Source organism: Salarias fasciatus, chromosome 7 (assembly GCF_902148845.1).
Source record: "Salarias fasciatus chromosome 7, fSalaFa1.1, whole genome shotgun sequence".
NCBI lineage: Eukaryota > Metazoa > Chordata > Actinopteri > Blenniiformes > Blenniidae > Salarias > Salarias fasciatus.
In genome coordinates, this window is record NC_043751.1 from 15,622,510 (window position 1) to 15,636,619 (window position 14,110).

The 14,110-nt window shown below is 42.8% G+C and overlaps 1 protein-coding gene across 1 annotated transcript; it reads left to right on the forward strand.

The window, feature by feature from the left end:
* Positions 1 to 7,873, forward strand: LOC115392521 (ubiquitin-conjugating enzyme E2 H-like). The gene is made up of 7 exons (XM_030097192.1): positions 1 to 282; positions 3,769 to 3,845; positions 3,989 to 4,063; positions 4,301 to 4,340; positions 4,459 to 4,511; positions 5,247 to 5,375; positions 5,623 to 7,873. The coding sequence occupies exons 1-7, from the start codon at positions 8 to 10 to the stop codon at positions 5,745 to 5,747; spliced, it is 774 nt and encodes a 257-aa protein (XP_029953052.1). The 5' UTR covers positions 1 to 7; the 3' UTR covers positions 5,748 to 7,873.
* Positions 7,874 to 14,110: the final 6,237 nt, after the last annotated feature.

Consider the following 14,110-nt stretch of genomic DNA (forward strand, 5'->3'; position numbering starts at 1 on the left):
GAGGTTGATGTCACTGGCAGAGGGAGTCTTCAGGACAGGACGCTCAGGCAGGAGCAACCCGGAGCCTCCGCGAGGAAAAGTGTGCCATGGTGCAGCGGGATCACTGCGGGCAGTAACGACTGTAACTGTCGTTACAGCCCCCGGGGTTCGAGGGTATTTCCAAGCTGAGAGGTTGAGGTGGCTCCATAACCGCATTTCTTTTCAGCTCACTTCTAAAAGGAATACAAAAATGTCGTCTCCAAGTCCGGGCAAGAGGAGAATGGATACCGACGTGGTGAAACTGTATCCTTTCCAGGACATAAACAACGCTTTATTTTGTTTATAATAGCATCTGTCAGCTGTTTGCTTTTGATTAACGAGGCGAGTTGTTGCCGTGGGGTTATATTTCAAGTAGCTGCTGGCTGTGCGAGATTGATTTATTTGGTGAAAAGTGATGTTAACGCTCAACATTAGTGTAGCTAGTTAGCAGGACGGTGAACAAGCCCTTTCTTTCAAAAAATACATTTAACGGGACTGATCTGAACTAAGCTGCTTGTCGTGTAGCATTGGCTCGTTGTAACAGTCAGCAGGGCTCATCCTGTTTGTATAAATAGATAATTATCAGCGGAAACTGTCGCAATATAAACGCTGTTAACTCTCGGCTAGCTTTGTTAGCATGCTAGCGTCGAACGGTGAAGTTAGCGCCGATAAAAGGTGATCCCACTGTGCTGACAACCCACCACAAAGTACCACAAAGGGCCTTTTTACATTTTAGAAACACTTAACACCAGAGACACCTTTATTTATTCATGTATATGCGGTGACGCCGAGGTGGCTAGCACTGTAGCATGCTACCAGGAGAGAACAATTAAGGTCGATGGACAGACGATCTTGAATAAATAACAACTGCAGTTTATTTAGAAACGCATGAAAAATACATCCAATCGGACAGAATATGCCTTTAAAATAACAAAACTAAAATCATGCATCAAACACTAAAACATGTTTTCCTGATAATTGTGAAGTGTTTTTTTTTTTTTAATTTCAAGCCATGTTAGTTATTTAGGTTGAAAAGTTTCTCATTAGATATGGATTCTTAAATAGGAGTGCTTACAAAAGAGTACATCATAATTATCTTTTCACGTCTTCCTCTAATAACTCTTATTTTTTTCTGCTGCAACTCCATCAGATGCTTTTTTTTTTCGATCGATTCAATCGATTAAAAGATATTTTCTGCGGTGAAGGCCACACTTCGTGTCATCCGTAGTGATTTGAGGCCGTGAGTTGGAGTTTGTGCATGAAAGGTTTTCTGACAGCGTGAGCTGAATTGTTTTGTTTTTGTCCTGCAGCGAGATGCTGCGCTCTGATTGGTCTGCCTGTTACCATCCGGAACACGGAAGAGGGCGGGGCTTCACACACAGCTGATCGAGGAAACAACGGGGGGGGGGTGGAGCTCCACGGCAGGGAGAGTGGAGGGCGCTCGCACCAAAAACTAGTCCTCCTACATCCCAGTTACATTTAAAGTGGGCCAGACCGGTAAAGCGGTGCCATAATAACCTGTAAATTTTAACTTTGAAGTTTTTCTTTGTTGTGGCACCGAATATAGTTGATGAAAGTGTCTAGTTTACAGGCTGGTTTTGACTCCCTGGCCTTGACGTATTGCTATACGTTTTTGGATAGAGTAATAGTTATGTTCCAACATCTGAAATATAAGGATAAGGTGTTTTAATTACTTTTTCCACATTTACCGAGATGTGGTCGCCAGCCCAGCCACATTATGTCTCTGCGGGGAGCTGATCGCTGTCAACAGTCCTGGTCTAGGGTCAACAGTAGTGGCCTGTCCGTTGTGAGATTGGAATTCTGATCTCATATCTGCTCCTCTAGCCTGTAGGCCGCCACTTTTTAATATCTTTCACTAAATATCTAGAAGTTGTTCATCATAGTTAAGCTAAAATGAGAGATAAAAAAATGTCTTGGACTCTGTGAAACTCTGATATACTTCAAAATCAATTTTATGACATCTCTAAAGACTATGGAACCTAAATAATAAAGTGTCATTTAAAGGAAGCACTGATCCACTCCAAGTATTTTAAATATTTTATCTTTCAAAGAGAAAAATTCTTATGATAGCTTTACATTTGAAATTCATTTACATATAAGGACATTTAGTCTCAACAGTTATGTTTCATAGCTAATCAAGAAGAAGACAGATTACAACAATCAACTGTGTGATAATGAGACTCTGACAGTTTATTAAAAGTTTATTAATGATATTTGCTGACCTTTTTTGTTCTGATCAGTGAATATGTGGAGGTTTTGCTCATGTCGATTGGTATTCTCAGGTGAGGAAACAGTGAAACTGTTTCCGTGGAGTCACATCAGTAAAGAATGGATCTAATGGAAAATACTGAATCATAAGAGTTGCACAGAAGCATCAGGTTTGAGCCATTTGGTTTCTGCGTCTCTCGAGCTCGTTCTACGAGTTCCCAAGTCTCCGTTTAACGCCTGTGTAACAAAAGATGCCACACATAGTTTCATGTTGCGTCTGTAATTTAAACATTCCAGATTAAACCGCTGTGACAGATCACAGTTAGATTTCAGTCCACTCCCACATTACATTGTAATTAGTTTTAACACATGAATTATACACTGTGTCCAGTTGAAATGACTGTTCTACTTCTATGTCTCATGTAAAAAATGGTATGTAGATTTTTTTCCTAAAATGTCTGCAAAAAATTAAAAGGACGGGTTGACATTTGTCCCGTTGCACGCTGGGTTCCCATGCTGCCACTTTGACATGAGAGTCAGACCTAATACCGGAGGATGGTGCTGATGAAGTGTCGCATGGTGAGGTTTGATCAAAATAAAGGTTTGCCTTTGAGTGGCTGTGTGAGAAAGCGTGTGTTTGGGTTTCTATGGATAATAACCCTTTGGGGGAAAAAAGCGCAAGAAAGCGATGCACTGTTTGCTGCTGAACTGCACATCTATAACCAGAAGTTATTTATAGGACCCGTTGCCTCGGATCACGTTTATAGAAGCCCTGTCTTCCTGGTCAGTGGTTTGCAAACCTTTTTATGTTAAGCTACTGAGCTTTTTAAACCTCCTCTGCTGGTGGATGTTTACTCTTATTTTACCTCCTGACCGTTATGTAAGCAAGCCATCTGCTGTTATTTGCGCTCCAGCAGTTCAGCTAAATTAGCATCTGAACGTTACCTTGGTAAGATCGTTGGAAAACAGACGAAAGAGATTCATGTCAGGATGATGAAACCGAGAGCAACGGCTCCTTCAGATGTGTTTTCCTGTTTTTTTAGTCACTGTGTCATCGTCACACGGCCTTTGAGTTGAAAGGCTGTCAGACGAGCTGACTCAGACGAGCTGACTCAGACTCGCGTCTCTTTCTGCCGTCACATGCTGTGATTATTAACCAAGCCGGGCAGCTTCCAGTGTTTGAGTGGAGCAGCTCATGTTCTCTCTGTGTTGAGGAATGTGTGATGGACGTGTGATGCACCATGCAGCAGGAACCTTTTCGTCGGTCTCAGTCTGTGAGCTTGTGCTGTTGTTACAGAGATGTGTCGGTCTGCTGGTGCTGTTTGTCAGACGGAGGTCTCTGCGTTATTGATCCGATTGCCACGAGTGACGTTATCGATCCGGTGTTTGAACTCCTCTTAGACAAGTTCACACAGGGAAACACGCTGAACCTAAAGCTCGGCCTGTTTTTCTTTTTTTCGTGTGTTTGTGTTTTTGCTTGCCTTGCTGCCGATCGTTATTTTCCTTAATCTGCCACTTCAGCATCGAGAGCAAACACGAGGTCACCATCCTCAGCGGACTCAATGAGTTCGTGGTCAAGTTCCACGGCCCACCTGGAAGTAAGAACCTCATGAACATTTTTAGGATTTAAATTGACGAAACATTGCACCACTTGTAAATTCAATTCAACACCCTGGATATTGTCAGATTGACAGGTGATATTTGAACTGTTAACTTATTTATTTGTTTTGTTTTGTTTTAGCGCCATATGAAGGAGGCGTGTGGAAGGTCCGAGTCGACCTCCCAGATAAATACCCCTTCAAATCACCATCAATAGGTATAAAATACATCTTTAATTTATTTAACCTTTATTTATTGATCTATGCAAGTCAGAAAGAACTAAATCTGTTTTTGGTTTGAATGAATGAATGAAATGGTGGATGTGAGTGATCCAGAAGCTGCACATGAACCAGATCATGTTACGTTTGGAGAATGAATCTTAAACAGTCTTTATATTTACACGGCACACTGTTGCTTTGTTCAGTAATTCTTCTCAAACCTGATCCTTTTTCAGGGTTCATGAATAAAATCTTTCATCCCAACATTGATGAAGCGTGAGTACAATGAGTTTTTCTTATTTTAAATGTACCTCTTATCAGAGCAAACCGTGCGGCCATGACTCCGTACAGATTCATTCATTCAGTTCGGTGTGTTTTCTTTCCTCCCTTTCAGGTCAGGAACCGTGTGTTTAGATGTCATAAACCAGACGTGGACTGCTCTCTACGGTACGTCACATTGCTGTTCCACTCAGTTCACTCTGAGTGGCGGTTGCGTCCAGGAGAAACACAAAGCGAGCGGCTTATGCTGTTCTTCCACACTGCAGCTCCATGCCAGGCATCTTGGTTTAATCGGATTACATATAAGTGATAACTGCCTCTTGTATTGAGGTCACACTCTGAGCCCTGATAGGTGAGACGGTCTTCACACACACACTGCAGTAAATGTATATTTATATTAGCGTTTATTTAATTGCAGCTGCTTTGATTGGATTTCTGATTCAGTCCCGGGAGTTAAAAGGAAGCTGAGAGATGTTTGTGCTCGTGTGTGATCTGCAGGTTTCTGCCTCGCAGACTTGTGCCGTATGTGTGAAAAACACCCTCACAAGTTTCTACATATTTTACGTGGGTGGAGCGACACCAGTGTGTCAAGAACTGTGAACCAGAGAAACAGTCTTTAACCGTGGACGGAGCGATCATTTCAACAAGATCAAACTGCAACTGAAGCATCACAACACTTCAGAGGCAGAATAGAAAAATGTCACCTGAAATAATCTTTCTTCAACAATGTGTGCAGTGAAATTGTTCATCAAACGCCCTCTAGTGGTCAGTGTTGTACCTGCGGGTGTGATACAGTGACCTGTGTTTTTTTGGGATCATCCTACTGTAAAAGATTGTCTGCTGGACTGGAGTTCTTTCTGTTGCTTCCTGCACTGACGGCGTCTCTCCTCCCACATCCTCCAGACCTCACCAACATCTTCGAGTCGTTCCTCCCTCAGCTGCTGGCCTACCCGAACCCCATCGACCCCCTGAACGGGGACGCGGCCGCCATGTACCTGCATCGACCGGAGGATTACAAACACAAGATCAAAGGTAGCGCAGAGGGCTCCGACACTGTGACCTGCCGCTCAAAATGACATGGAATATTAGTTCACAGAGAGTTACAACATGTAGTCTTCAAACACACTGTGCGGCAGAGTTGGAAAATAGAAATGATTTGGACGACATAATTTTTTTTTAACTGAGATTGATAAACAATGAAACTGTCAGTGTGTGAAAGAAAGACAAGTGAGGCTTCCAGCTGTGCTCAGTGTGTCTTCCTCCTCTGTGTGTCTTCCAGAGTACATCCAGAAATACGCCACAGAGGAGGCTCTAAAGGAGCAGGAGGAGGGAGGAGGGGACTCCTCCTCGGAGAGCTCCATGTCGGACTTTTCGGAGGACGAGGCTCAGGACATGGAGTTGTAGTGAAGGCGCCGCCGCCGCCGCCTCGCAGCAGACTGTCGTTTCCTAAAGAGCAGAAACTCAGTACTATATTCATATTTAAACGAGACAATTTTTTACAGCAACACAAGGATTTTTATTGCCACACCAGGATTTGCAGTATGATATTGCAGAATATTGAAACTGTCGATTCGGATTTCATCACCACTGTCCCTCCTCCACCTCCTCGTCATCATGAGGCCGGAGCCGAGCGCTTCGTTCACGTCTGAGATCTTCTGCGGCTTCCAGCCGAGTTTCTACACCGAGGAGCGCGACCGACGCGGGAGGATGGTCACGACTCGACTCGACCTCGACACAGCTTCTGCCGGAACGCCGGCAACGTTTCCAGGTTTCATCCTCTTCAGGCTTTCCTCCCCTCGCCGACAGACGGCGGCAGGATGACAATCCGTGATTTCTGTGCGGCCTCCAGGAGTTTCCTTCGCCTCCGAGGAGCGGAAGACCTGAAGGCCGAGGAGAGCGGACTCCTGCAGACGCCACACACACACACACACACACACACACACACACACACACACAAAAACAAACGACTACACACCACCCCTGTCAAGTCACGCAAGCGTGAGAGTGTGTACATAAGAGAGTGCACGTGAATGTAATCCATTGAAATCCTGTGTCGTTCTTGCCTCCCGATGCTCAGTAAGAATCAGCAGAGAAGACCACCCTCTCTCTGACACCCGTCTCCTCTTCCTCCTCTTCCTCCTCCTCCTCCTCTCCGTTTTAGGAAAGTGTTTGTCATTCTCTGAGTATCTCTGTATATTGTGGCATGACACAGAAGTGAAGTGTGTGTAGGGCTTTGTGGAGCTGTATCGCTGTAGACATGAGGAGGACGCCTCTGTGAGTCAGGCTGGGGTTTGGTGGAGATTAATCCAGGTCCTTGTTCAATTCTTATCTCCGCCTATTGCTTGTGTTGAACTATAATAGGTGTTTGACTTACGTAGGGATAGTTTTTTTTTTTTTTTTCATTTTTCTTTTTTTTTTTTTGCAGACGGTGGATCCTCTGATGATGTATGGTTTAATACTTAATATGATACTCTAGTTTGAAAAAAAATGTACTCGTCCTGTAAAGATGAGGACTACACATCTTTTATCTGCGGGATGGCTTATCGTTGAAGCAAATCCTCCAAAGACATGCTGCACCCGTCTTGTCATGCGCGTCCGGCAGAAGCTCAGACAGACGCTCTCTGTGTTTCAGCACACTCACACTCTCTTTGTTGGTGATGGACTGTTGTTTTTCGATGCGATGGGACCAAAAAAAACAAAACAAAAACTGATGGATCTGCAGGCGTTTTAGTTTCAATCCCCTCCCCCTCCCAGAAAAGAGGACTGGATTGGTTGAAGAGTTTACATTTAAGTTGTGGAGAAACATCACAAAACGCTCTCTCAAAGGGTCAAACTCGGTTCAAACGCGGAGTCAGGCACAAGTTTCTCCTTGGACGAGGTGTTACAGCGCCGTGACAGTGGACCATGCTGCACTGGTTTACATGTTTGTAACATGCTGTCACTGCATCGCAAATGTGCTTTTCTACAGGGAACTACAGTTCCCATCTTTTTCTTGTTCGGTGAGAAATTCATCTTAATCAGGCCTTGAATTCACGATCGATCACATGACAGTTTTTCTTGGGTGGCATTGTGCAGGAGGATCTTAACTTTCATCTAAACATTGATGTAGGTCAACAGAGATAGTCTTCATAGTTCGTTTTGACATGGTTTTGTTTGTACATGTCAAATAACCAGTTGAACTGACTCTAATTAGCCTTGGTAACCAAATATTTTTTTGATTTAACTCTGAAGGGAGCACAATGACAGTTTATTTTTTTTGTTTGTTTGTTTTGGAAACAAAAACAGACTGCTGTCCTTTCACTTCATCTGGATCCATTGTTGTTGTATTATGCATTTTTTTTATTAACAAAACATATATTTGATGCCTATGATTTGTTTTGATGACCTTATTTTTTATCTTTTAAGCCCTAATGTCCCGGATGCAGATCAAAATATCCCTGATTTTTAAAAAAAGCAAAAAATGAATAAATGTGCTTCCCTTGTAACATGAAAAAACAATAAACAACAGCAACAAAAATGCTGCAAGCTTGTGTGATTTGTTTTAAGATTGTTTTGTTGACATTGGTTCAGCCTAATATTTGCAAACCTTTTTTTTGGTGGGGGGGGACACCTGCATCTCAATGACTGGTGTCCTGAGAATGCACAGTCTTTTGTGAAATCTGCATGTTCTACCTGTGCATGGAAAAGAAAATTAATTTGCGAGACTATGGCAGTTATATCTACAGTTGCAATATAAATGACAAATAGTGGTGATTATTAGATAATACAAAACAGAAAAGGCTTGAAATATAGTAGCTCGGTTATAACTCTGAAATGCACGAAGGTTTTCATGTTCAAAAACGACATTTTATACGAGTATGTCCACTTTTTCTCCTGCAGCAGTGTGTTATTTTGAAAACTGTCCACTTTTATAATGTTGTAGCTCCTTTGTCCACTAGATGGCACTGTGGCTATTTTACTTTTAAAAGTTTGCGTCCTGTCTTAAAAAAACAAAAAACTAATAAATCTTCTGAACATTAGAGAGACAGAAATGCATATTTTACAATGTCTACAATGTCTGCAGCTTATTTCAGAATATTGCAAGCTCAGTATTCATGTAACTTTTGCTATGAGAAAAATATAAGCTTCGGATAAACGTTTTTATACTCAGATACAGCACTATTTGGTGATAGTTGGCATACTAACACACTGAAATCACAGAGGAAGTCCAGCTCCAGCTTCTAAACTCTGAAATGTAAAATACTAACAATAAATTTATATAAAGAAAAAAAAATCCAACAATAAACTTGGAAAGTAGTATATCGAACTTGATTTCTTTAGAGAAAAACGGTGGAGAAAACACTTCATATTTTGAAATATTTAATATTTTGAATTGTCTTGATTTGTAAACTAAAATTATGCAGAATGAAACAAAAACTGACACAAAATGTTTCAGCGGATCCGTAATAACTCAATATTAATATAAAAATGTTTCATAGTTTGAATTCAATTTGGCGCACGTGAGCTTTTCTCACTATTGGGAAGTTTATAACCAGCTGAAATGTTTTTTGGTGTTTTTCATACCATGGGGACGTCGGTATAATGAAAAATGATGCAATACTGAATGGATGAGGGGGTTTCTGTGCGTTGGGATGATGCTGTGACTCACATCCAGAGTATAATGATCTGATTAAATATTCATCACTGTGCGCAGGATCTTTCTGTCCACATATTCTGGTTTCTAGTTTCAGAGTCAGACTAACGTGGCTGAATGAACAGCTTCAAAACGAATATTAGACTCTTGTTATAAGCTAAATCATTAATTATTGTTTCTATTAATTATCAGAAAATGATGTGGTTTGCAATCTCTATCCAAGTTTATATTTTAGAAGTTTGTTTCATTTATTTACTCGGAAAACTTCTGTATATAAGTTCATCCTCATACAATGCAGATTTTTTTTCATTTCTTTAAACTCGAGGTTGAATGAGTTCATTGCTGAAGCAGTAATATTTGTGAAGAAGAAGGAGTGAAGTTATTTGAGAATAAGTGGAGCAGCAGCAGCAGGAGGAGGAGGAGGAGGAGGAGGAGGAGGCGCAGAGGAGAGCTGCCGGCCGGCTGCGCCTCCTTCATAATGTATGGAGAGGACAAAGGGGGCGCGGGTGGATTTCAGCTTCAACTTTGAAAGAGCCGTAACCCAAACCTGTCCCATCCGACTCCGGTGGATTCACATCAGCTGAAAGGATGATGCCTCTTTTTCCACCTGCAATCTGTCTAATAATCACCGACAGCAGGTACATGAGCCCCGGGGGGAGCGTATAAAGCGAGGAGCAGAGGAGGCCTGCGCTTGGAGGAACTTTTGAGATGTGGACGGAGAGGAGAGCTTCAGGCCTGCAGGCTGCAGCGGGGTGCAGCAGGGTGCAGCAGGGTGCCACACCCGGAGGATGCTGGTAGGTCCGGGACTAGGTTTTTTTTTTTTTTTTTTTTTTTTTTTACGCAGCACTTAAAGTGTTTGGAAAACCTGCAGCAGGGTCATCTTTAACTATTTTATAATTTTTTCTTTATAAAAACAGATTAAATATCTATTTTATTAACTTGGATTTGTTTGAAATGTGTTTACATTATGAAATCAGCGCCACTACAGGGTGCGTAAAAAGGCGCAGCGGCAATGTGGCGCATGCAGGCCCGGGCGGCAGAAGGAGAGGGAGGAGGGCGGCGTGGATTACTATGCTGCCAGTGGGTTAAGATGCTTACCAACTAATTACCTGTCCACTAGAAAATCCTCTGCTCTACAGCCCAAACAAGCAGGAAGCCATGAGGGCTGGCGACATGGAGAGTAGAGTGATTCTGTGTGGATCTGTCAGCTTTCGAGGCCAGATCATCCAGCTGAATGGTAGGAAGATGTATCCTCTGCGGTGTGGTTTTCAGACGGGTTGTTTGGGAAGATTATGGATGCTTCTGAAGGTTTGGCTCAGCCACGAAGCTACTAGTGTGTTTCTAATGTAAGAGTTGTGATGCGCAAGTAAGGACATTGGATTTTTTTTTTTTAATACAAGGTAAGAAACCCAACAATTCAACTGAAGGAACATATAATTCAGCGTAGAATGTGTCGAGATCATGGCTTAACTTATTGAATGAACAGACAAAACATCAAGAAAATGTGATGTTGAAGTTTTTTGTGAAATAAAAATAGGTAGAGTCAAATGTGGAAAGGCCAAAAAAGTGGCTGCTTCTGCTATCTGCATCAGACAACTGCAAAGACATGAAATTCCCATTTGAGAAAAAGAATATAGCTGTAATACATTCAACCTTTACTGATGCCGTGTTCATAATATCTGAAGGATCTGATTGTTTTTTTCTCTCCTCCAGACAGGTATTAGCCTCCAGTTTCTAAGGTATTATTATTATCTCTCAGTAAAAAGAGCAGCCAGGATTCTAGGAGGAGAATAAAATGACCAAATAAACACAGCGTCTTCAGAAAGGTTTTGATCGGAGCGTTCTGTCTGCATCTCTCTCCCTCTCTCTCAACCTTTTTACTCTATTGATCTCTCCCGGAAACGGAAAGATGAGCCCTGCTTTGGGACCCATTTGGAGCATCTCAAAAATCACTTAGCACATCATTCCCTACAGCCAGAATCAATGTGCGCGTCGGTCCCGCTCCTCCGCTGCGTTCAGGACGGCTTTCATGGAAGGTCGCAAACATGCCAAAATACTGAAACCCATCAGAAATGCAGTGGTGACAGCTACATCAGCCCTTCAAATGCTGTGAACGTAACTTTGAGAGCGAGGGAACGGGGCTGAGCACGGGCCTGTCCGGCCCTGCAGCAGATGGCAGAGCTGGATTTACTCTCCATCCTGTGAGCGAAACAAAACAGGGAGGAGTGAAAGACTCTGTTAACAGTGATGCTGTGTTATAGAGACTCTCTGTAAACATCTCAAGATTCAAAAAGGCTTTTCAGACTGCTCTTCAGCTGCTCTTGTTTTTCTTGTTTGCCATGTTGCTGGACAGCGTCTCCATCTCCTCCTATTCTGTGTATGGCACTGGTAGAATTCACTGTCACGACAGACTATCAGTGAATTACCATAGGGCCATAAACAGAGTAGAGACAGAACCACGCGGCGCGCATCCAGGTTCTCACTCAGGTTCCCGTCAGCCGTCTCTTATACACCTCTGATCTCCTTTGCCTGTTTTGGCACTAGCACATTTTTGCTATGTCTCTCCCAGTTTGAGCAATCATGTGTAGTGCCAATATGGGACGAGAGAGAGAGACTCAGCTCGGTGTTTTCATGTTACAGCAAGTGTTCGTCCACGAGGATGGAACTCCTCGATGGTGCCGATCCTCTCGGATGTCACCAGTTACTGTTCTGGTTTATCTCTGTGACGGAGCAGCCCCGGCTTCACTCGTCAGTCACACAGGCGCGGTGCTGGTGACACTCTCCCACAGTGTTTGGCAATGGTAGAACTCACTCTGGTGGGCTGGAAGGTACCGGTGGTTCTAGACTTGCCAACAACTGACGGAGAGCTTTTACTCATCGGCCGAACGGCGGCTCTTCACCGGGAGGGGGGGGGAATGGAATCTGTGAGGCGAGGGGATGCACACACAGTGTGTGTGTCGGCTGTGTGAGTGACTGCAGGCGGAGCAGTGAGGGGTTCAGACTGTCGTCCCCTCCTGAGCGTTCCTGCAGTCTCAGAGCACCTTAGAAATCTACAAGATTGTGTTTTTTTTTCCCCTCCAGGAGTTACCACAAATGCAGTTAGTCCACAGATCTTCACTCCTCTCGATCATGACATCGAACCCAAGTGTAATCTCATCTCTTGAACATGAAAGGTGTGAACCGAAGAGGGCTTTGATTACTGGACTTGGACTCATAAAACCCATTAGGCTCTGAGTTGACGATCACCCACGCTGATCAATAAATCAATGGTCTTCGGGTGATTGGCTGTGAAAAGCTGCAGCCGATGGCTTGTAGTCATAGTACTGGTGTGAGTAGGAGAAGCAACAGAAGTTCAGTCTTTTGGTGCAACCTGATGAAGTTCAGAGGCTCATCTTTATGCTGGTGTTTGACCTTCTGCGAGCAACTAATGCAAATTGTCCTTCAGCTCGCTGATAAACACACTGAGAGAAAGAAAGAGCTTTCATCATTAACGACCTCAGTGACCTGAGGTCAGTGAATAAAGCCCAACTGACCCTGTAGACCCAGGACTCTCACTCAAACACGAGTTTTTACGCCCAGATGGAAAACGAAAAGAGGAAAACCTGTATTGTTTTGAGATCTGTCTTTCAAATAGCTTGTAGGGTGATTGGAATTATTATATTGTCCAGTGTACAGATTGTCTGTGTGTTTTCTTAATTTACTTCCTGTTGTGAGGGACAGGCCAACACGTTTTATTTGAATGCATCAAAAAGTTCCAATAATTACATGATTATAAACCATTAACACTTGCTGTGTATCTTTTTACCCACAAATATATTGACAATGATAATGTATGTCTCTAAAATTTTTTGAACTGTCAATGTGTTATTTGTTTATTTGTTTTTATTAGCAAATACACATTTGTTGTCCATTTTTTTAGGAGCCAATGACTGAAAGATGCAAACGTTCCATCACTCACTCGGTACAAGCATCTGTAATTTGAAGTTTCCGTCTAACCGTTTGAAGATATAAAAACATATTTTTTTTACAAAAATATATATATTATCTATATAATAGATGGAAATATATATCCATCTTATACACTGTAGACTGTAAATGAAGTGACACACACACACACACACACTCCCAATTTCCAACTACAGTCAATTTTAGAGCTACCAGTTAACCTTAAACACATGTTTTTGAGCTGAGCAGGATAACTGAGGACACACAGGCAGAGCAGACTAACAGAAAGGCCCAGAAAGCCTGGATTTGAACCAGTGAACCAATCACTGTGAGTAAAGAACCCTGACCACTGCACCGCATAAAAATATAGATGCATCACATAATTTATTTGAAACACTTAAATTCTAATATTTCCTTTGTTTATAGGCAAGAAGTTGAGGACATTCATGGATGGACTCGAGGAGGACATGAAGCCAACTGGTGTGAGGAAGAAGATCGTCTGCTATGGAACATTTCTTGAGCTGAAAGAAGACCAGTTTTTCAACGTATGTTTGATTGGGTATAAGAAAAGAAAAGAAAGAAACACCAAGAGGAAAGATCGGTCATCGTTTCACCATCAAGGAGCTGAAAGCAGGTATAGGATCGGACAGGGACAGTCAGCGGCCGAGGAACGTACTTCATGTCTCAGTGCTGAAGTCCATTATAGCTGAGTGAGGAGGATGTGAGGTTAAGTGGTGCGAGCAGAAAGAGGAAGGAGGAGGCCAACACACTGACAGCTGGTACCAGTGATTAGGCCTGGTAGTGATGCAGGAGAGGCATCAAAGCTCTTTAGGGAGAATCCCTCACTGGGAATAGACAAGGACACACACACACACACACGCACACACACACCACTACATACAAACTGAGTTTACAGGTCTGATAGCGTATAGACAGCGTGAGCCATCTGTCCTGTTCAGATGCATCACCAACACCAACCAGTGGATTATCAGAGACTTTGCTCTACATACACACACACACACACACACACACACACACACACACACACACACACACACACACGGTGTGTGTGTGTGTGTGTGTGTAGGTGTGTGTATGCAGGATTTTCATTGCTAAAGAGTAAGTTGAACCCCAGAAGAGTAGTGTGTTTTTAGAATTTGGATCCCGGAAAGTGATGACACACACACAC